The sequence below is a fragment of the Denticeps clupeoides genome, chromosome 19, assembly GCF_900700375.1.
Source record: "Denticeps clupeoides chromosome 19, fDenClu1.1, whole genome shotgun sequence".
NCBI lineage: Eukaryota > Metazoa > Chordata > Actinopteri > Clupeiformes > Denticipitidae > Denticeps > Denticeps clupeoides.
Window position 1 is genome coordinate 14,862,938 of NC_041725.1, and position 22,510 is coordinate 14,885,447.

General features: G+C 42.9%; 1 protein-coding gene across 21 annotated transcripts in view; it reads left to right on the plus strand.

Annotated features, from left to right (window-relative positions):
- kif1aa (kinesin family member 1Aa) overlaps positions 1-21,807 on the plus strand; it is a 49,750-nt gene extending 27,943 nt beyond the window's left edge. For 5 of the 21 annotated variants that reach the window (XM_028961336.1, XM_028961347.1, XM_028961344.1 and 2 more), the window contains 24 exons: positions 364-669; positions 3,872-3,990; positions 4,124-4,230; positions 4,301-4,439; positions 4,565-4,727; positions 4,833-4,923; positions 5,134-5,252; positions 5,349-5,404; positions 6,583-6,691; positions 6,875-6,941; positions 7,037-7,118; positions 7,199-7,304; positions 10,106-10,132; positions 13,773-13,887; positions 14,580-14,713; positions 15,009-15,070; positions 15,163-15,308; positions 15,931-16,122; positions 16,218-16,289; positions 16,625-16,746; positions 16,864-17,007; positions 17,330-17,522; positions 17,983-18,101; positions 18,585-21,807. In XM_028961336.1, coding sequence (XP_028817169.1) covers positions 364-669; positions 3,872-3,990; positions 4,124-4,230; positions 4,301-4,439; positions 4,565-4,727; positions 4,833-4,923; positions 5,134-5,252; positions 5,349-5,404; positions 6,583-6,691; positions 6,875-6,941; positions 7,037-7,118; positions 7,199-7,304; positions 10,106-10,132; positions 13,773-13,887; positions 14,580-14,713; positions 15,009-15,070; positions 15,163-15,308; positions 15,931-16,122; positions 16,218-16,289; positions 16,625-16,746; positions 16,864-17,007; positions 17,330-17,522; positions 17,983-18,101; positions 18,585-18,627 — 2,833 coding nt within the window. In that variant the 3' untranslated portion in view covers positions 18,628-21,807. Of the gene's footprint in view, positions 1-363; positions 670-3,871; positions 3,991-4,123; positions 4,231-4,300; positions 4,440-4,564; positions 4,728-4,832; positions 4,924-5,133; positions 5,253-5,348; positions 5,405-6,582; positions 6,692-6,874; positions 6,942-7,036; positions 7,119-7,198; positions 7,305-10,105; positions 10,133-13,380; positions 13,405-13,772; positions 13,888-14,579; positions 14,714-15,008; positions 15,071-15,162; positions 15,309-15,930; positions 16,123-16,217; positions 16,290-16,624; positions 16,747-16,863; positions 17,008-17,329; positions 17,523-17,982; positions 18,102-18,584 lie in introns of all 21 variants that reach the window. The other 16 variants (XM_028961351.1, XM_028961353.1, XM_028961355.1 and 13 more) reach the window with 11 other exon arrangements.
- Positions 21,808-22,510: the final 703 nt, after the last annotated feature.

Sequence of the window (22,510 nt, forward strand, 5' to 3'; positions counted from 1 at the left end):
GCTAATCCGTTTCACTTATTAGACACACTGGCTATATATTAAATTATGTACCTGTCAGGAATTTCATTTAGAAGGAGTCTGAAGTCTTTGATTTGGACTAATGGGATTGGCTGCAATCTAGCTAATTAAAAGAGCAATAACTTCGGACATCGGAAGGCTTCTGAATCTGTGTCCAATACACATTAGCCTATGAAATGAGGCATGCTTTGACACATGACCACCGACATGCTACCCCCAGTCATCATTCACCACCCCACCTTCTTGCGCTATCCCTTCAGACAATTTTGAAACCAGTGTTTTTGTCTCTATCTTGTTGTTACTAACCATGACCCACCCCCCACGCCACGCTCCGGCTCCAACCAGCAACCCCATATTCAACGCATGCATGAGCGAGCCCACTCCCTCCCCCACCCTCTCCAACCCCAACTCGGACGCCACCGAGCCGGCCGACTCCTGGAGGCGTGAGTGGCGGGTGGAGGAGGAGGGGATGGAGGAGCTGGAGGACCTGGATGATGATGATGATATCTTTTCGGACGACCCGTGCTCGGAGCTCGGGGGCGAGCGTGCTGAGGCTGATGATGAGGATGATGAGGCAGAGCTGTGCCCACGCTCTGGCGAAGGCCCGGACCCTTTTTACGACCGCTCGCCCATATTCAGTGTAGTGGGAAGGTTGGTGAGGTTTCAGGAGCATGCTGGAAGAGGAAACTAGCTCTTTCACACTGAGACGCAGGGCTTCTCTGGTTTCCTTTCACCAACATGCACTTATTACTACTGCTTGTGTTTTGCTTGGTATAAATTTCGGGTTCTAAACTTATTCATTATAATATTATTCATCAGTGGTTGGTTTTTGATTACAGGACAAAGCATAATTTTAGTTTTGTAACACTATCCATCAGTTACTTTTACAGTGTGATTATAATGCAGGCGTGCCTTATCATGTCCACAAATAGAGTAGGTAGGGAAAATGTCCCTAATAATGGAATGAATAACGAGTGAACAAGTAGGTATTTTTATATTATGTTGAACATACGTTGTTTTTAAAAACATCAATTTCTAAGGATTTCTAGGATCTGCTGCATATGAAAGTCTGTGTATATGCTGGTGGGTGGGTATTGGGAGGGCGTCCTATTGCGTGATAAATGCTGGCAAAACAAGACCCTGTCTGTTTTCAGTGATGTATGCATTTGCGAGACTGTATTTCCACAGGCTCCAAGGGGTCCCTTTGGGCTGCAGCAGTGGCTTTGCGTGCAAAGGCCCTTTCTGGGGAAAGATAGATGACATCACTTGGAATAGTTAGAAGGAGGGCCGCACAATGCAGAAAGGCATAACCAGATGACTAAATAAGGGTCCCCTGACCCTTATTCGGTTTTGCTCATAAAGCTCCATTTACTATCCACGCAGACATAGAAAACACACAGAGTAGCTCAAAAGAACTGACTGCACACACCACCTGCTACATCAGCCATGGTGTTTTACACAATCTGCAATGGTCATCTACATGTCTTAAACCTAATTAAACCTAAATTAATTATTTCAAAAGTCTTTTGAGGATTGTGAACTTTGGGATTGATGCAGTTTTCCTACAATGATAATCATAAAGAGTCAAGATGGTTACCAATTTAGCATTTGGATTTTTCTGAAATAAATACTCGGTGGTACAGGTTCATTATAATTGAATTAATCATTCAATATAAGGAATGTGCACATTGTACAATTGGTACAAAAGCTAAACATTTGCTTAATGATCAATAAATTATGTATTGATATTTATGACTTTCCTACATAATAATTATATGAGGAAGACAAATCTGAACCTTGCACAACCTTCTTGAAGCCATTTAGAGCGGTAGACATTTTGGAGCATTCTTAAACTCCCATCCTCCCTCCAGAGTTTGCCTCTGTTCTGAGAGGTTGTGAGCACACACCTTGAGCTTCCATTGATTTCACCTGGGTGTAGTGATTGGCTGTAGGATGATTCATGGAATAATTTGTGCAGTGCTGCAAAATCCATGGCTTTCGCCCATTACCCAATCAGTCCTGCACTTGAATCAATGGCTCATTCACCAAGGTTTGTGTGTCACGTTTTTTTGTACTGACCTTCCAGAATTTTGCTTAAAGGAGGCTAATAGCCTTGACAAAGTGACATGTTGAGATTTTAAGCTTTTGAAGATCACAGCAAGAAACAAAGGCATTTTCTTGCTGTGGCATGAATGCTCAATGAATCAAAGCAAACGATTCATCTCAATAATTCATGAATTTATTGTTATTTGAAGTGCCGGTTCAGGAAGACTCTTATCTCAAGATGAAAGAGCTGGTTTCTGCTACAGCTGACTCTCAGGCATGCCAGAGCACTCTATTTGTTTCATTATTTTGGCATTTTTTGTCAAATTTGACATCTTAATTGATTGGCTCCTCACCTTTGCATTTGTGCACACTAAACACCGCTGTCGATTTGACTTGTTTATGGTGTCATCCCTTTGGTTGCTCTTTTAACATATTTGAAGCTGTTGCTAGTGTTGGTTGATCCTTATTTGTGGTCTGTATCTCACACAATTTCAGTTGATCTTTTGCTTTGGATTGAGTCAAAAAGCCAAATGCGTTTTTTTGTTCACTTTTTTGTCGTACTGAGCATGCCCTTTTTGCACCTCACCAATCTTGTCTTAAGCCTTCCCCCACCTTTTCCCTCCAAATGTCCACCCCACCATTGGCCTCCGGGGAATGTAATGTAGACCTTGACTGCAGTACAAAACAGGTCAGACAACTGAAATGGTGAAAAGCAAAAGAGGGTGAACCTGAAATTCATCTTAAATCCAAAAATCTGTCTGAAATATTCTCCACCGTTTTATTTTCATTTTGTGCCTTTGCATCATGTTATTACAATGTGGGTTTTTTACCTACATAGTCCCTAGGTTTTATCCCTCTATTTAATTTTTTTACTTTATAGATTGTATTCCACTTATTTGTGTAATTGTTTTAATTTGTGAGGGGTAATTTTGTATGTTCTCAAAATACACAGAAATTCCACACAGAATTATGATTCGCTTGGCTGGAAACTGCTTTGTATTCCAGTGGCTTTTTACTATGAAACTTTTATACTTAGTCTTGTGTTATGGGGTCTTATGTGACTGTTGCTCACCAAACATGAGTAACAAAAGCCTCTTGAAAAAACACTTTTTGTTATAGTTGTGTGAAATGCTTCGTCAAATGTCTTAATGATTCATACATAAAGGTACACATTAACTTATATTTCTGTCATATCTTATATCATATTTTATTATAACATTGGGTAGCTATGAATGATAGATATTTATGTGATGTTATAGCAGCAATATTATCAACCATACCTACCCATTTCATAATTGGTATGTCTATTTGTGACATTATTACAATAATTATTAAGAGTTATTTTCAGATAATATCTTATACATTTATTGTAATAAGTCATAAATTGGAGATATCATTTCACACAATCATTACAAAAAGTCACATGTGTTTTTAATTAAAAAGCAACATAATAAAGGGTTTTCAGATTCGTTGATCGGTAGAGGGTAGTCTCCTCTCACACCCATGCTCCTCAACCTCACCAGTAGTATGGCAAGAGTACCCCTGCAGAGTTCATTTTCCTGGAACAACCGTGGATGAACCTAAATTCCCACCAGGGAGTGTAGTTTTCAGTGCAGTCATGGCCATTGCGAGAGATGTCCCAGCTTCTGTTTGGTTGCTTTGCAGCTTGGTGTTGTGTTCGTCTAGTGCTATGTGCTCATATGTGTAGAAGCCCTCTGATTTTGTAACTTAACTCTCTGCATCCTACTTCTGTCTTTCCCTCCTTTCCCCATCTTTTCCCAACTTTCTCCCTCACATTCCTTCATAGGGCCTTTGTCTACCTGAGCAACCTTCTGTACCCTGTGCCTCTGGTCCACCGTGTGGCCATTGTTAGTGAGAAGGGCGAGGTGAAGGGCTTCCTCCGGGTGGCAGTGCAGGCCATCTCAGGTAACATCTGGACCAGAGCTCAGCTAGCTAACTGAACACAAGTGATATTTTTGAATGGGTGGATCTATTTGGGGATCTATGATGCAAATTGAAGTATGGGGTGAGTGGTACTTCTAGAGGAAGTGAAGTGAAGGCGCTTTGTGTTTCCCTCCAGCTGATGAGGAGGCTCCAGATTATGGCTCTGGTGTCAGGCAGTCAGGCACCGCCAAAATCTCTTTTGAGGACCAGCAGTATGAGAAGGTGAGGGTCTTGACTAAAATACTCATATTTTTTAGATAATTTATTCAGCATAACTTATTATTCTGTTCAGTTCCAGACAGAGACATGTCCAGTCATTAGCTTATCTCGTACCGGGGCTTCTCAGGAGGAATTGCGGATTGTGGAAGGTGAGGGGCAGAATTCAGATATGAGTCCCTCTGCTGATGAAGTCAACAACAACACATGTGCAGGTACGATAATAGGGCTTCTGAAGTCTTTTGAACTCATCTAATTCCATCAGCACTATCTGTTCCGGCTTTAAAAATCTGAACCGTACCCCTCCTCATTGTTGACACGTCCCACGTTCTAATCATAGCCAGTTCAGATGAGATGGAGAGCCCACTGAAGGCTGGTCTAGATGGGGCTTTGGATGGCTCTTTAGAGCACCTGAAGATCGGGAGCGTCTTCACATTCCGGGTCACCGTGCTCCAGGCCTCCAGCATATCTGCCGAGTACGCTGACATTTTCTGCCAGTTCAAGTAAGCCACATTTTTCCACCTCTCCACTCACTTTCTCTTGCAAATATCAACTGCTTTAGTGTCTAGAAAGGTGTTGAGTTTAAGTTTTTTTATGGATGCTTGCAGCTTCATCCACCGGCACGATGAGGCCTTCTCCACAGAACCGCTGAAGAACACTGGCCGTGGTCCTCCACTGGGATTCTACCATGTTCAGAATGTAGGAACTCTACCTTTGTGTTTATGTGAATCCTGACTCCCTCTGATGGCAGTGGATGAACATTAGCACATTTAACAGGATTAGCATGTGTTACACAGTGTACTGGCCTGCCCGTTCCAAAGCTGTAAAAACTGCTCCCTAAAACACATGTTCTTCATTTTGCGTTATTAGGAACTGCCTCTTTGAAACGTGATTTGATTTCATATTCAGATTGCTGTGGAGGTGACCAAATCTTTTGTGGAGTACATAAAGACACAGCCCATTGTGTTTGAAGTATTTGGACATTACCAGAAACAGCCTTTCCCGCCACTCTGCAAGGACCTAATCAGGTATTTGAGACTATGCTTCATTTATATGTTGGGGCGTGTGTGTTTTACATTAAATATAAACATATGCACTGTATCACATGCACTGTCTTGTTCCAGTCCATTACGCCCATGTCGAAGACAGTTCCCACGAGTGATGCCTTTGTCCAAACCAGGTGAGTTCAACAAACATTCACAAGTGGTAATCAAATGTTTCTGTATTTATATAATGGAGTGACCATTGGCAGGTGGTGATTTAGAACTGTTCTGCCGCTGATTCCGCCAGATTTCGTTTGGTCTGTGTCTGTCTGTGTGTGGGTATGTGCATGTTTGTAGAAGAGAACAAAGATGATCCATCAGACCGCGAGAAGACGCTGGAGCTGATTCGATATCTGGTGCCTGAGGTTTTCAATGGGGCGCTGGTTGACTCCCTGTCAGGCCACGCCCTGTCAGCAGCAGGAGTGGCTGCCTCCTTTCTCTGTGAGGTGGAGAAGCGAGCCTCGCTGCCGGCTCCGCCCCTCTCTATCAGTTCGGTTATTAAAGCACAGAAGCCGGGTCGGTACCATGGGTGTGCACTGAGCATGAGGGAAGCCCTGAAATTCAACTTTCCCAAAGAGTTCCAAATGTTTCCATTGCTAAATTAAGGAGCTGTAGCTGCATAAATTTCATATTGTTTAATCATTGTATTATTTGGTAAGAGGTTTGCTCTGCGGCCAAATGATTTAAATCTTCCAAAAACTGAGTATTGAGATGTTACTGATCCACCATCTCCCCGATCTCTAGCTCAAGAGTTCAGGGCTTTGCTCAGGCCCAGTTCTGATGTGTCCGAGTGCTGATCTCTATCTTCCCCTGTCAGTTCCTTCTTTTTGAAGTCTTCATCAGTTGGACATGCAGGATTCCCGTAGAAACACTCGTGCTTAATAGTCTGTTCCTCTGAACAGAACAGGCTACTGATTGATTCAAGCTGGTTCTGTGTATCAGAGAACAGACAGAATGTGCACTATTCCCTTGATGTCTGCCTTGTTCTTAAACACATAACATTATTGCAGCTACTGCTATTAAATTTTATTTAAAAAAATTGAATGATAAACAAACAGTAGATCAGCTCGAACGAACTGGCTTGAATGAAGGGAGTAAGTTTGTGTCCAAACTCACGTTTTTTTCCTCCCTCCTCCTACTGGACCTTGGCCATCCTTTCTTCCACTTCTAACACTGACGGCCCTCTTTTCCAGCCGGTCAACACCTTCACTTTGGTCTTGGTCTCAGCTCACCTGTTCTGTCGTGAGTCCCAGGCTGCAGTTAACCCCATTTTCATAATTACTTTCTCTTCCTCGCTTTTTTCTCACCCACTCAGTACCCGCCACCAAGCTGACAGCATTGACTCGCCCCACGGCAGGGCCTTGCCACTGTAAATATGACCTCATGGTGTTTTTTGAGATCTGTGAGCTGGAGGCCAATGGAGAGTGAGTGTCCTGTTTCCTACTGTTGTTGTTTATGAATTCACAGTTGAGGCTATGGAAATCCATACACGAACAGATCATACTTCATAGCTCTAACTGATCAAATGCACCATAGGCCGCATAAGCATAATATGCCATAATTTAATAAACATTAAAAGTAAAACTGACGTAATGAAATTTTTTCAGCTACATTCCGGCAGGGGTGGACCACAGGGGAGGGATGCCCTGCCACGGAACATTCATGCTACATCAGGTGATTTTCTTTATTTTAATCCCTTATTATCAGGACCCTCGGGTAATCAATGAGAAATATTTTCTCATATTTCCTCCACATGTTTTGAATTAAAGGGATTGCAGAGAAGAGTCACAGTGACTATTGTCCATGAGGCTGGGGATATTGAATGGAAGGAGGTCCGTGAGCTGGTTGTTGGTAAGTCTTGCGCTATTGATTCAATTCCATTTCGTTCTAGTTCAATTAATTCAACATATTTTGCATGTGACTGGAAACAGGACGTATTCGCAACACACCAGAGGCAGATGAGACCATCATTGATCCCAACATCCTGTCCCTGAATATCCTCTCTGCAGGATACATCCGGCCTACACAAGACGACAGGTAGGATTGCAATACTTCAGAAGGCATGGAGAGATCATGGATAAATACACTTAGAGTAGGTGGCCAGTGTAATTAAAAAAAAAATGTATAGTTTTTCTGTACATTTGCTTAAGTGAGTTGCTGTATGGAGAAAGGATAAAGGAACTGATAAGGCCGTCTCTATAATCTAGATACAGATATTTCCTTGTATTTTACTTCAAGTAACTGTTAGTGGACAACAGATATTTCTACATCTTTCTGAAGAACTGTAACCTAAATGGATTCCTGTATTTAGAAAATGATTCTGAATAAGTTGAACTACTTGTTTTAATTATTTATTTGAGTAATCTGTAATCCTCGAGAACCTGGAAAATCATTTTTTACCTCAGAAACCACATTAGAACCATCAAATAAATCCATCTAACGACTGAATTGTTCCATCTGAGCATTCCGTACAACCCCTTCTCTGTAAATGGGACACTTGGCATCAGATGGTTTCATCTGCACAAATCCAGCATTTGAAATACTACCTAATCACTCCTCTGACCATGTGAAGAACAACATCTCTGAATAGCATGGCCTGGTGCCTGTTTCTTCAAAGTTGGCAGCGTGTCGCTTCCCACTCTTCCAGCATTTCCAAAGCTCCCTGTTACCAGAATGCTCCAAGCACCTCATTCAAAACATTTGCTTTTCAGGCCTGGCACTTGATCTGAGTAACAGTGCACTGTGCTGTGCTTTAAAAGGGTGGCGTCTGTTCCAGAGCAATGAGGTAGCATAGAGCGCACCAAACATCAAAACCTGCAAAAACTGCACTGGAGCTCTGTTCATCTTTTGTTCTCACACCATAGCACACTTGCTACATGATTATTGCGCGGGAAAGATATCAGTTTGAAGATATCACTTCACATTATGTCGCAGCAGAGGTCAAGGGTTGGTGGCAGGGATGCACCTTGACACGATGACAGTGCTCCTGCATTATCTCAAAGCTGCTTTGCTGATGCATGGTACTCATAGGCAATGCTCTATGGGTCGGATACACTTCACACCAGATGTGTCCAGTTTGTCTAATAGCCAGAATAACCACATGCTGATGTTTCCTTTTTCCCTTAAATCCCACCAATGCAATGAATGCTTTGCAAGCAAGTGCTATGTGGTTATCAGCCAAGATGTAGGAGGTCACATGCATAAGATTGCCACCCAATATTGCTATGAAAATCCAGAGGACCCCTCAGATATTGTCCCAACATGAGACGGATTTAATGAGTTAATTTGCTTTGATTTTAATGGAATTTCTCACCTTTTTGCTGGCTGTGCGACCCTCCCTTTTGGTGCTTGTCTGTGCTGTGTTTGTCTGTCCTTCATTTCACAACCATCAGCCTCAGTCACCAGGTCCATACATGGGCATTAACCACAATCAGTGAATCAGTCAGTTGGTTCAGACCATTGTGGTGATGGAGAATCAGGCACAGCTGAACACCAACCACAAAACTATGATCAAACCTTTGTGTTGTGTTTAAGAACAAATGCCAATTCAAGTCAGACATAGCAGATTAGTGTTCTGATTGGTCATTTAACACCACCAGTGAGTCTAGGCACAGAGGCTCAGAGACAATATTAAATATGAAACCTATTGTGATCTCACTCTGTCAACCGCACAATGAAGCTCGATCACCCCTTACAGGAAGAACGTGCATGATTCACTCCAGTCCCCGATGAATAATAAATGGCCATTCCAGGAGACCATTATGAAGATTCAGGCAGATTTGTTCTTGCCATTGATTTGGGTTTCCCGTCACTATAGGTCCGATCCTGTGTCACTGGTTAAAACTAACATTAATTGAACCATCCTGTGTCAATATGAGGGCATAACTAATCCATCATTTGGGCTAACCAAACCCATATCCTTCATACTGGACACTTGCATGACTTCATTTACTAATTTCACACAGCACATTTAACAGTTCTCATTAACTCTAAAACACATTACTGTGGCTCTTTTATATTGTGTTCTGTAGACTATGTTTGGGGCTGTGCATAGTAATAAAATAATAAAACAACGCTCAAAAAACAGAAATAGAAAACAGAAATATTTGCCGTTGATACAAATGGGTAGAAGTGGTGCTAGTTATTGTACTGCAACCAGACAGCAACCTGTGGACGATGCATGTCTTTTCAAAGTGGATGGCATCTATTGATACAGCACTGCACTTGGTTAATACACAGTTACACAGCATACATGTTATAGCGGCAGCTATAACTCATTGCCATTTCATTCAAACATGGCATAAACAGTTATTGACATTTTATCACTGTCACCACCCAACTTATCTTGCACATTAGGCTAAATTACTATGTTTACTATGCTTTTTTTAAAAAAAGCTCCTGTCCATAGTACCACAGCATAACATAGCATCATGTCACCAAAGCATAGCTTTTAATTCAGAATTTCTGATCCTGACCAATAAAATTATGTAATAGAAAATGCTACTTTTTGCCTAAATGGTATATTTCTGACTCGTGACCTCCTCTCTAATGGTGCAACCACTGCTTTGCCTGATACACCCCCGCCCCCCTGTTCATGTGCCACACATCCCCAAGTCATGCTTCCAACCTGGGTTTTCTTGGCACCATAATAAGGGACAACAAGGAAGACAGGGAAACACAGATCTGCGCAGATGTGCAGCGGTCCCCCCTTGAGTCAGAATGGCCGTCGGCTGCTGCATCCTCTCAGCTTTCTGGCTCCACCAGCCTGGGCCATACTGACTCTGACATCTCTTTCCCTGTAGTTCACTAACGCAATGTTTTGTTTTGTGTTTTTGCAGACAGTTTCTTGATTCGGACATGCCTAGGTATATCTACAAACTATTTACTCTCACTCTGTTACGTTAGATAGCTGTACGTGTTTTGTAGAAAATATGAATGTGTTCTTCTGAATCCACCATCCATTAAGCCTCATCATTCCCCCTGCCTTGTTTCTGGACTCTCAGACTCCTGGGCTGCCTCCCCTTCCCCTTCCTCTCTCTTTGTATTCCTATTTTATTTTTCCTCCTCTTTCCAAAATGTGATGGAGATTTGCCATGGCTCCCTATGAGACTGTGTATGTACGTCTGTGCATCTGTACACCATTGTGGGGTTTTTGTTGAACGTCTGCTGAGACTGCATGGCTCGCTTGGCTTTGTTTGGGCTGTTTTGGCTGAACCGTGGCTGGGGGTGTCGCGGGGGCCAGCATTTTACTTTCAGAAACGTAGTACTCATGCACCAAAAGTCTTCCAAACATGGTGTGACCATTCATGTTGCTCCCTCAGAATCAAGGTCATGATGCACCGGTATAATGAACAGGGGAATAATAGAATAACTCACATGGGTATGGTTCCAGCCATCCTGGTTAAAGTTACTGACCAATATATTACTAGTTAATACCATTTCAGTACTTCCTGTAACCATCATTTACAAGCATCATTAGTCAGGGTGAATAAGCTGGAGCAACGCTGAATAGAATTCTGGTGAATCAGCTACCAGATGACATGGCACTTCATGGGTTTATCGGGAGTCTAAATGACCTGTCCGGAATCGCAACATTATGCATATTACGATCCGTTGGCTGATGCTTTATCGAAAGCGACTTACTGGAGCAACTCGGGGTTAAGTGTCTTCCTCAGGGACACCATGGTCTCAAGTGGTTATTGAACCTGTGACTTTGTGGTCATCTGATTCATAGTCAAGTTTCTAAAAGCTACCCGAATGAACCCTGAGTCCTGTTATTGGAACAGCAGAGTGTTTCTCCATGGATTTGGGCGATTAGAGTTATTAAATTCATAATTATGCAACCCTATTTTAAAGAGACATGCTTTTATATGCCAAGGACATTTATTCCTGAGATATATACTATTTCAGCTTTTTGACTACAGGGGGCAGTGCAAACCAACATCAGTCAACATTTGGATCAATTACATGTATTTTGGGGTGCTAACGGAACAGTTTGGCTTTCACAGATAGCACCTTTGTGTAAAATTGTGAAATTTTAAGAGACAAAATGACATACGAAGGAGCCCAGCATTTCATGAAGGAAACATCTGGAAAAAGATGTGGATGTCATGCCAGCAATTCAGAAGTGCAAGTTGAGGAAAAGAAAAATCAAAAATTAAAATTGAGCATAATGGCTAATCACCGTCTGTGTGAGGCCACCTGAACAAATGGGAGTGAATGCCCACACTTTGTACACTTCTCATTTCCAGTCACTGAGCTCTGAGGACTTTTCAGAAAAAACGTCTCATCACACATTTGTGCACCTGAGACAACACCAAGCGGCTTACGTTTCTTAGACGCCCTTATCCAGAGTGACTTCTCGGTAGTACAGGGACAGTCCACACTGGAAACACTCAAGAGTTAAGTGTCGTCTTGCTCAGGGACACAATGGCAGTAAGTGGGGTTTGAACCTGTGTCTTCTGGTTCATAGGTGAGCGTGTTACCCTCTACGCTACTACCAGTCCCACCATGAAAAAAGAAAGACTTAATTTACTGTAACCTCTTTGGCCTTTCGGGAAACTTTGATTTTGAACGTAATCTGTGGACCATTACCCCAGCAGTAGCATATCCTCCATCTCACTCCTGCACTGTGAACATTTTTCGAATCTCAGTTGTGCCTCTGGAAATCCGAGCCAAGCGCTTAAAAACAAAAACGTTTCCTCGCGTGTTGCCAAGAGCGATGACTTGAAACCTGGCCCCCACAAATTTAAAGAACTGTAAGAAGAAAGGAGGTGGCAGGAATAAAGCAAGACAGCTTTGAAATATGAAAAGAGGGAAGCCTTCTTGCCGCGCAAGAACACGGGAGGCTTCCTCGTGTTCCCTTAAACGTTCCTCCTCTGTCTGTCCTTCCTCGTCCCTTTTTTCTCCTCTAATTTGGTCTTCCCACGCTCCCCCTCTTTTCCTCCTCTCAGTGACCTGAGGTTGGGTGAAACCACCTTCTACCTCTCATAACATCGGCCCTTATTCCTCTCTTTTCAGTTCCTAGCATCTTCCTGCCCACCGCTCTGAATATCTTCCTTTCTTTCGTTTTCAATATTCGACTTTTTTTTTTGGTGGTCAGAAGTGCACTCTTGGCTGGTGCAGATTTTTTTGGGGGTGATGTCACTCCACATTTGCCTCCTTCTCATCCCCTGGATTTTTCCTCCCCTGTCAAGTGTCCATCACGTGGCCGCCCTCCTCTTCCTCCCCTTTAAGAGCTGCCCAAATTTAGTGCCTCGCCAGTGGGTCATCTCAGTCCACCGGCCCCTCTGACCCGTTTGGGGGCCCAGAGGAAGGGTCTGTGCTGTCCTCCCTGGCTTTTCGGGACACAGAAACATTTGTTTCAACATTTCTGACTGAAGTGCATTTGGAGATTTAGGGCCGTTGTGCCCGGGCCCCGTGCCAAAGGAGTCGTTGCCTTGGGTGCCTCTAATTATTTAACTGGGTTAAAATAGCTCCCATACATCAGTGTGTGTAGTGCAGGGAGGAGTATTCAGAAAAGGGACGAGTGGTGTTTCATTTGAAAAGCAGCCTGTGCTTTTCTGTCTTTGATGCATCGGAAAAAAAAAGACAAAACCTATGTCATGCTTTTTTTTTTTTTACCTTATTGGTTAAATAAAAATAAGATCAAGCGCACAGCACTGATATGTTGGAAAAATTAATATTGGAAACTGTAACTTGCATAGCATTACTTTAAATTCATTTTTAACCCATATTTCTACTGTGTAAAACTGTTTTTGACCCGTCAGGATCACAATTTCTCAGATATGCCTTTAGATGTTATTGCTATTTTAGATGTGTGATTATCATGTTTCAGTAATGACAATTCTCACCCCAATGGCTGACATTCTGTTCAGTTTAATTTCCATTGATATTATTAATAATGTTATTATTTTGCATGTTTGAATACTACTGTATTTGGAAGAAGCTCATTCATTTAAAGCAGCAGACTCATTACCTATAGTGGAGAAATTTATTCCAGACTAAGGGAGTTTATGGCGATCTCGATCCCTGACCGTACCTACAGCACTCATGTTCCTTCTGCAAAGCTCACCTTTGACCCTGTTGCTGATCTTTTTCCCTCCTTTCAAAGCATTTCCTTGGGGATTGACCATAGGTATAATTCCCCCTGTCCTCCCCTACGTGATTCCTCTGTCAGTCAAATCTCTCATCACATTTTCTTTAAATATCCTGTCAGTTTCTGTCATGCCTCATGCCGACGTGTGGTGGTGGCTCTAATGGTTGGGCTGGACTACAGTGTATTGCTGCATGCCTGTGTGTGTGTGTGTGTCTTCCTTGTTCTCACAGTGAAATATGTTTTTGATGTGCGTCTTGTGTCATCCTTGTCGACTTTGAACAATGGTGTGTGTTGTTTAAGTGTCCTTAGGAATCCACTGAAATGATTGGTGGATTTACATTCCACCGTTTGTGCACCTTTTCTCTAACCTAATCCACCTCTGGCCTGCTCTGGGCTGCACCCAATAGGACCTTCTTCCGTTTCGAGACAGCCTGGGACAGCTCCATGCACAACTCCCTACTGCTGAACCGTGTCACACCTTATGGCGAGAAGATCTACATGACCCTTTCGGCATACCTGGAGGTAACTTTTCCTAGTATTCCATCCCGTGGCCATAGCTGGAATCATGGTGTAATGTCTGTACTTGTCGTCCCATCCAATAAATGCTGCAGTTGTTCTCTTCAACTGAAATCTGGAAAACAAGGAGGTGAACGAACCCATTATGGGTTCAATCTTTATGGTGCTGCTTATTCCCAGCACAATACAAACCACAGCACCGCAACACTAACAATATATCACCAGTTGTGAGTAGGGGTGGGAATCACAGAGAATCACACCTAATGATAATATATCTATGTGTTGCCCACAAAAGCGGTGGTTCTACAAGATGCAACATATTGCAGGAAGCTCTCTATAATATGATCCTGGTATGTGTATAACTGAAACTGATAACCCACTAGGCTACAAGCTCCTTTTTTTATTTTTAGCTTGGAGTATTGGCAGCTACTTGACAATTGCAGTTAAGTTCCACAATAAATCGGTCACAATGTGGAACTTGCTTCACTTCGGGTTTAATAGTAACAACTGGATTTATTGTGCTGAACTGTTTCTGGTTTAGGGGAGGAGATGGGTGGATCAGTAACGTGTAGTTATAAATTCTGCTCAGATCTCCTCGTTGGCAAATCCAGATTGATGGACGGCCAGCTCCGTGGAAGATGTGTAGTATTTTTCTATGGGACGGCCTTTAATGTTGTTAATCTCATTGTCCTCCTCAGATGGAGAACTGTACTCAGCCAACTGTAATAACCAAAGACTTCAGCATGGTGTTCTACTCACGAGACGCCAAGCTCCCCGCGTCCCGCTCCATACGCAACCTCTTCAGCAGTGGGAGTCTGAAGGCTTCGGAGGGGTGAGCCGGTCCCCTGTGTCCTAGAAATCAGCTCAGGCGTTGCCTTTTTTCTCTTCCAGATATAGAACAAAGCATTCTTCAGGAGCTACCTGGAAGCTCCTCTGACACTTTTGATAAATAGCCTTAGCTATATGAATGGAAATTATGACGCTGATGCAGAAATTTGGGGGTCTGAGGTTTTATTTTCAGTCTTCTTGTCTCATTACTCACAAAGATTTGTTTCCAGTGTGCACCGCAACTGAACTTTGATGAAGTTATTTTGTATGTGTGTGTGTTTCTGTTCATATTTCAATAGTAACCGGGTCACGGGAGTATATGAGGTTAGCTTATGTCACCTGGCTGATGCTGGGAGCCCAGGTAAAGTATCACCTGTGCTCCTCTAACAGATTCACGACTATTTCACTTTTATCGTTTGCCGCTTCCAACCTGATGAACTGTGGCTCCTGCAGGCATGCAGAGGAGGCGCAGAAGGGTGCTGGACACCTCTGTGGCGTACGTTCGTGGGGAGGAGAACCTGGCTGGCTGGAGGCCTCGCAGTGACAGCCTCATCCTGGACCACCAATGGGAGCTGGAGAAGCTCAGTCTCCTGCAGGAGGTGAGAATTTGGACAATCCACATTGTTTAGCAGGTCTCGCAGCTAGTCCGTGTGACATGATGGTCTTCACCCAGGTGAATTATTTCCTGTCATATATTAAGGGTGATAGCATTTACAATGAGCTACAATGAGCTACAATGAGCTCCACCGTGGGAAGAGACTTTGAGGGTAAGCAAAGGGTTTGACAACAAACAACGAAAAAACAAACAGTGACGGGACCCCAAAACAGGAAAAAATGTGTTTGACTGTGATGTTTAATGCTATAAAGTGTTATATAAGCGTTGACAATGAAAAACTATGAGTTGAAATCATGAACAAAATGAATGACTATAGTGAATGTCACCTTATATACATAGATAATTCCTTTTAGTTCCAGGCTCAAATGTTCATTGGAGATCTTATGATGACGCAAGGTGTAAAGGTGCATTGGTGAACTTCCACTACATGTTCAGTAATGATCTTCAAACACGAGCTAAGGAAGGACTCTTGCGTATATATTAAAGTCTGAGTTAATTAACTAATTGTGTTTACAGACCAGGTCCTAGTGAACCAAATGAGAAATTTCAACGATGGACATCTGCATAAATGCTGTGAATGTAAATGTATATTGTTTATGGTGCAGGTGGAGAGGACCAGACACTACCTCCTCCTGAGGGAGAAGCTAGAGTCCACCCTGCTGCTGGGCCAGGAGTCGCTGCTGTCCTGCGGGGGCGAAGATCTCTGTGACTCGCCCTTCTCCTCCTCCGACGTGGGCCACGGCCCAAGCCTCAGCCCCGACATCCCCAACGAGAGGCAGAGGGAGCTCGCCGCCAAGGTAGACAAAGCACAGCGGCAAAACGAAGTCTTAATCAAGCTTAATGAAACGTCGATGTGCAATCCTTCCTCACCCATCTTCTTCGTGTACTTTAGTGTCTGCGGCTGCTCACCCACTCCTTCAACAGGGACTACAGCCATGTGTGTGTGAGCGCCAGCGAGAGCAAGGCGAGTCTGGTTCTCATTAAAACACGCTCTGAATTCGCTCTTGTTTTGGAAAGCACAATACAGAAACACATGCAATACTTACATGCTCATTCGAGCTTTAATGCTGTATCAACACACGACGGACTCAAGGTTGGGCAATGTACTGATGCACATGCTGTAAAGCATGTACTTGTTTATATGGCTTGAACAATGTATGCACGCATGAGGGTGTTGTCAGTATTTTATTTAAATCACATTCGTTATTAGAATTCATTTAAACATGTTTATAGATTACAGATGATTTCCCCCCAAAAGTATTGCCTCATGTAAGCTGTGTGCATTTGTGTTCTGCCTAGTTGTCGGAGATGTCAGTGACGCTTCTGAAAGACATGACTCCGGCCACTGCCATCAACACCCTCACCCCGTCCTCAACGTGTCCCTCGTTGTCTGACAGTCACTACAGCAACACTGAACTCAGGTCTGCCACGCTATTGCCTTGAGCAAAGACTGATTTAATTGATATGTTTTAAACCTAAAAGCTTTATGTATTTGTCGCATAGGAGTAGAATTCAGTTAACTGCCTCTCTGCCTGTAGGCCCCCAACACCACGCTCTCGCTCAGCCAGCCCGGACCCTGACTCTCTGCAGGATGGAGAGGTGAAGAAGTCACCCGGCGGTCCGCCCGAGTCCAAGCCCAGGTCCCGTCTGTTTGTCCCTGATATACAGGAGATCCGCGTCAGGTTAGAACGATTCTAATTGCCCCTACACCATATACATCCATGAACGCATTTGATTGGCTGGTTGGCTGGTTAGGGGCAGTGGTGGCCTAGAGGTTGCTGGTTTGAATCCCGGTCTGCCAAGGTGCCATTGAGGTGCCACTGAGCAAAGCACCGTCCCCACACACTGCTCCCCGGGCGCTTGTCATGGCTGCCCACTGCTCACCAAGGCTGATGGTTAAAAGCAGAGGACACATTTCATTGTGTAACCGTGTGCAGTGCTGCAGTGTTTCACAATGACAATCACTTCGCTTTCACTTCATTTTCCTTATGTGTGGTTCTGCAGCCCCATTGTGTCGAAGAAGGGCTACCTGCACTTTCTGGAGCCGCACACCAACGGTTGGGTGAAGCGCTACGTGGTGGTGCGACGGCCGTATGTCTACATCTACAACACGGAGAGGGACACAGTGGAGCGTGCCATTCTCAACCTGTCCTCCGCACAAGTAGAGTACAGCGAGGACCAGCAGGCCATGCTCAAGGTTTGACTGGATTTATGGTCTGGATAAAGAACGCTAGTTGCCAGATCTGACCAAGATAAGTGTGTGTGTGCTTTCATTTGATGGTAGTAGCCTAGTGTATAACACTGGCCTATGAACCAGATAACCACAAAGTCACAGGTTCAAACCCCACTTACTACCATTGTGTCCCTGAGCAAGACATGTCACCCTGAGTTGTTCCAGAGGGGACTGTCCCTGTCTCTACTGATCATAAGTTGCTCTGGATAAGGGCATCTGATAAATGCCATACATCTAAATGTAAATAATTGAAACAGACTTGGCAAACATTTTACTGGCATCGTATATTGAACACAAAATGCTTAAACTTAAAATGGTCACAGCTTTTGCTTGACAAGCTGAATAATTGAACGATTCCTTCATCTTTGCTCTTTTCCTTGGAAGCAGACTTATCAGTGCCCTCCCACGTCATTTGTCTTTCCAGACCCCCAACACATTTGCTGTGTGCACAGAGCATCGTGGGATCCTCCTCCAGGCCAGCAATGATAAAGAGATGCATGACTGGCTGTACGCGTTTAACCCTCTTCTCGCCGGATCCATAAGGTTCAGTTTTTCAATGTTGCATTTGAAAACAGCACAGATTAGTGTGCATGTTGGTTTGGATCAGGGATCCTCAGTGATTCCCAGTACGTGTGGCCATAACCTGGCCATTTGTTTCAGAACACTTTAAATAAAAACAGGCAAATAAAATTGCATAAATTGCTGTTGTGCAGGTTAAATGAACCTTTAACTCAGTAAGTTATGTTTAAGGTTGAGAGTTTGCTGGATAAGATGTGATACACCTAGGCAGTGAAATGACTCTTTCTTACATGACTCTCCCTGGTGAGAACGTAAGAACATCTGAAAGTTACAAACGAGTTGAATTTAAAAGTTAAAGTTTTTTGGAGGAATCCAGAATTTTTGCGTGCGCAAAAAAAAAGATCTTTCTCAAACTTGTCTTCTTCCATTAGTTTCCAACTATGGCCATGGGTTCTTCAGTTTGAAAAGTGTATTTGTCATTGCTAATCTCATCTCTCTCTTCCACAGATCAAAGCTTTCCAGAAGAAGAGCAGGACAAATGAGGATTTGAGAAGATGATGCTTTCCACCTCCCGATGCCCCTTGCACACACACACACCACAGAACCAACATATTTACACGCAACACACAAACAGACATACGCCTAGACACAAGAGACAAAGAGACTAACCTTTGTAAATAGACCTCCTGCCTCTTCCTCTCGCCCGATGTCGATTCTCTAAACCAGTAACCTATGGTGTCTGCACGTGCTCAGTCCAGCATTATCTGGCCACCAGTGTACCACTGCTGTGTTGTCCCTGAACCGACGGTTCGTCACCTGATGGGGAGCGTACCGAACCTACCGACAGACTACAGATGAAGTTGGATGCCGCTCCTCTACACATTCGCAGGATCGTAGGTGCTCCTGGGTTCCACCAGTTTGGCCTATTAAGACAAGAGGGGAGAGAGAGTGGTTTTCACGGGTTTTAAATGGCTTGGCTTGTCAATCGACAAACCTGTTTTATTACGTATTTAGATTTGAGACATTAGCAAGGTGACCCGCGGGTGTACCTCAGTTAGCGTATGAAAGATAAAACATCCAGATGGCCTTCATTGTGTTGCTCATCCCTAACAAGTGCCCAGCGCTACATCAGGTCAGTATTTCAACAAATTTCTTTCTTTCCAGAATCTTCTTAGCTTCCGATGCTAGGTCTGGTCAATGCCCTTGCACAGGGGTAGATCCACCACTGAAGGTGATGTAGAATATACTTGCTTAAGGAAGTCAACACAAGATGGATGCTCTAAAAAAAATCTGTCTGGCTTTGCAAAGAAAAAAAAAAATCCAAAACCATCCATATCCATATCTCTAATAAATGTCTGGCATGAAGGATCCGGTTAAGATCAGAAGGGAAAGTTGTCCTCCTTTTGAGAGAGGTCCTAACACAATAAAATGTCCATTAGGCAACTCGCATTTGTCGGTCTTATCAGTAAACCGGCTTTATATCTGTGTCCCGGGATACAGAGTGAGGTCGATTTGACTGGACACCATGGCTACGGGACTAATATTATTCTGAGCTTAAACCGTTTGCAGTCCTCCCCTTCCTCCCGAAACCAGTGTCCTTCTGTTTGATTTTCAGAGGTAATTGTTGGTAGGATTTTTATCTATTTAGCTATTTGTTTACTGTAACATTATATGTATTTATTTCATGTCTGTATTTATTGACGAGAAAAAAAAAGGCGTTTATATTTTTAAAGGAGTACAGTGCAATTTCTGCATATGGCACTTTTTATCATGAGTTTCCCTGCTGTTTTACTCCCCGCTTACTCGCTGGCGTACCTCTCGAGTCATCACTGACCCCTGCCCAGCCCTTAAAACAATGCATCTTCTTGGGGAACATCGCGTGATTGTAGTACGGAATATGATTTCCCCTTTCATGGAGTTTAGCCAAAGTTCCTTGATAATGTATAGACAGTAGAGATGTGGATATCCCAATTCAGGGGTGTTCCCCAGCTTGTAGCACTGGACGGGTCACCGAGGAGGGTCTGGAAACCGATATTATTTAGTGCCTCTCTTTTCATGCATATCGCTACCCGCTTCCGTTCACTCACACACTGATCGTCTTATTGTTGTGTCCCAACCGCCATCGTCTCAGCCTCTCTTGACATGACTCTTTTCCCTGCTAATGTCCATTTGTACACACCGGCAAACACTTTGATTCTGTTTGTAAAATTGAGTGTAAAAGTTATGCACTTGAGCCATTTTCTAAGCAGACTGTACGTAGTGACACATTTCTACTGATAACTTCTTACCACGCATCACGAAAAAAGGACCTGTGGAGCCATGCACTGTACGCTACGCGAGCTCCTAGAAAGAATGGACCTACCCTTGTAGTATCTTCGGACATTCTTCTCCTCACCTGCCGACTCCTTTCCATTTCTCCACTGCGATGCCTACACACGCTGTCAAAAGATCTGCTGATCTGAAAATAGTTGTGCAGAATTTTTTTTGGTGAACTTGAAACATTTTCATGACTCAGATGCTGTCCTTGTCAGTGATATGTCTTGGTTTGAAGGTAACGGCATGGCTTTAAAAAGAAGTTCATTACAGAGTTGGAGAATCTTCCATCGTGCTTGAATCGGGAATCTGTGTTCTTTAAAAAAAAAAAAAGTAATATGTGAAGATGCATTGCGTGTTTGGCACTTAGCACGCAGTATTCATGCTTCAACGTTTATGGCAGTGCTGAATGTGACGCAGCTCGACTGCAACCTGTCATTTCTTTAAAAAGCAGGGGACTGAACTTGTTGAATAAAGTGTTGATGGGACATTGTATGGGGGAATTCGTAGGAGCATGACTGAGGCCAGCCAACCTATAGATCGTGCTCAGCAGGAACCCCGTCAAAGTCCCAACAGCATCTACCAACTGCATCTACCCTTCCGCATGCCGTGCATATCAAATTAGACAGACATGCCGTTATTGGTTAATCATTTATTGGTCTATATTAGTTTACGGGGCTTATCAAAACACTGCACTTATCAAATGTCCCACCCAGACAGTCTGGTCAGCATCAGCCGCTGAAGGTTGCGGCCCTCGGACCTCTGTAATCGAGTGGGGCATGCAATCTTTATGGCAAGATATCACTTGCCACATTGCAGTGTGGACAGTTTGGTCCTTTTTATTTAGTTACTGCTGTTCTTTTGATTCAATCACGGACAGAGGGACAGTCCACCGGTAAATATCAGCTTTTGTCATGAATGCATAGATTTAATGAGAGGGGTCCACACTTCTCTATGTTAAAGTAGACGTGTGCATCAGCACACTGGGCAGAGTGAGATCTAGACCCAAAAATTACAGATTGATGTAGAGTTAGTTTTTGCACTTGAATTCAGGGTACTGGGTACTGGCAAGAAGCTTCTGCCATCACTGTCCGCAACTTTACCCTTTGCTTTATCCACAACTTCCTCTTACCAAGGCCATTGTGTGCTTCCACCCCCCCTTTCTGTATGCACAAATGGCAGTTTAACTCATGGGCATTTTCTATCTTTTTTTTACCTCTGGATATTATTTTGCATTGTATATAAACATGATTGCTGTGAATGGTGTATTATGCTGCGGTAAAACCGTCGGTACCATCTTAAATGGGCAGTAGTTCAATGTCTCTATTTGAGTGTTGGAATTAAGAGTCAAATTGTTTGTGTACACTTAACACATTGTCAAGATATCAAATAAATGTGGAACTTTATGCAACACTAATATTGTGTGCATTTTTTTCATTTAATTACTTTATTTGGTTGTTTGTTTTATAACATCATTTTAATTAAAATAGTAATTCAACAATTAAAAAAAGAAGAATGGGCACTGAAAAGTAAAAATGACTTCCAATGAAAACATATGTAAAATGCTTTCAGATTAATTTATATCTTTATGTTTATCTATGTGACAATATGCTTACTATAAATACAATATAATAACCAGACACCATATATATTATGTACTACAATTTAGTACATACTACAATTTTATTTATTTTGCATAACAATTTAAATAAAACCATTTCTATTACTTTCTATTCTCTCTGGCGAGTAGCTAACATAAGATAAGATAAGATAAGAAGAACTTTATTTATCCCGAGGGAAATTCTTTTGTCAACAACATGCAGTAGGATAAACAAGAGGAATAAATTATATTTACAAAAAAATAGTACAATAGAGCAAATATCAAAAATAGCTTAAGGCTCAATAACAATAATGATATTACTATATCCAGTGAAATGCCCGAGATAGTGCTAAGTGACATAATGATTATGCCATGGGTACAAGTGAGAGGGGGTAGCAGCGGCGGCGTGTGCAGGGGGGTAAAACATTCAAAGACATCCAGGTGAGTAGTATTGCACATCTGAGTGAAAAAACATTTGTTTTTAAAATGTTTTTTAACATAACATGGAAATTTTCCCCGT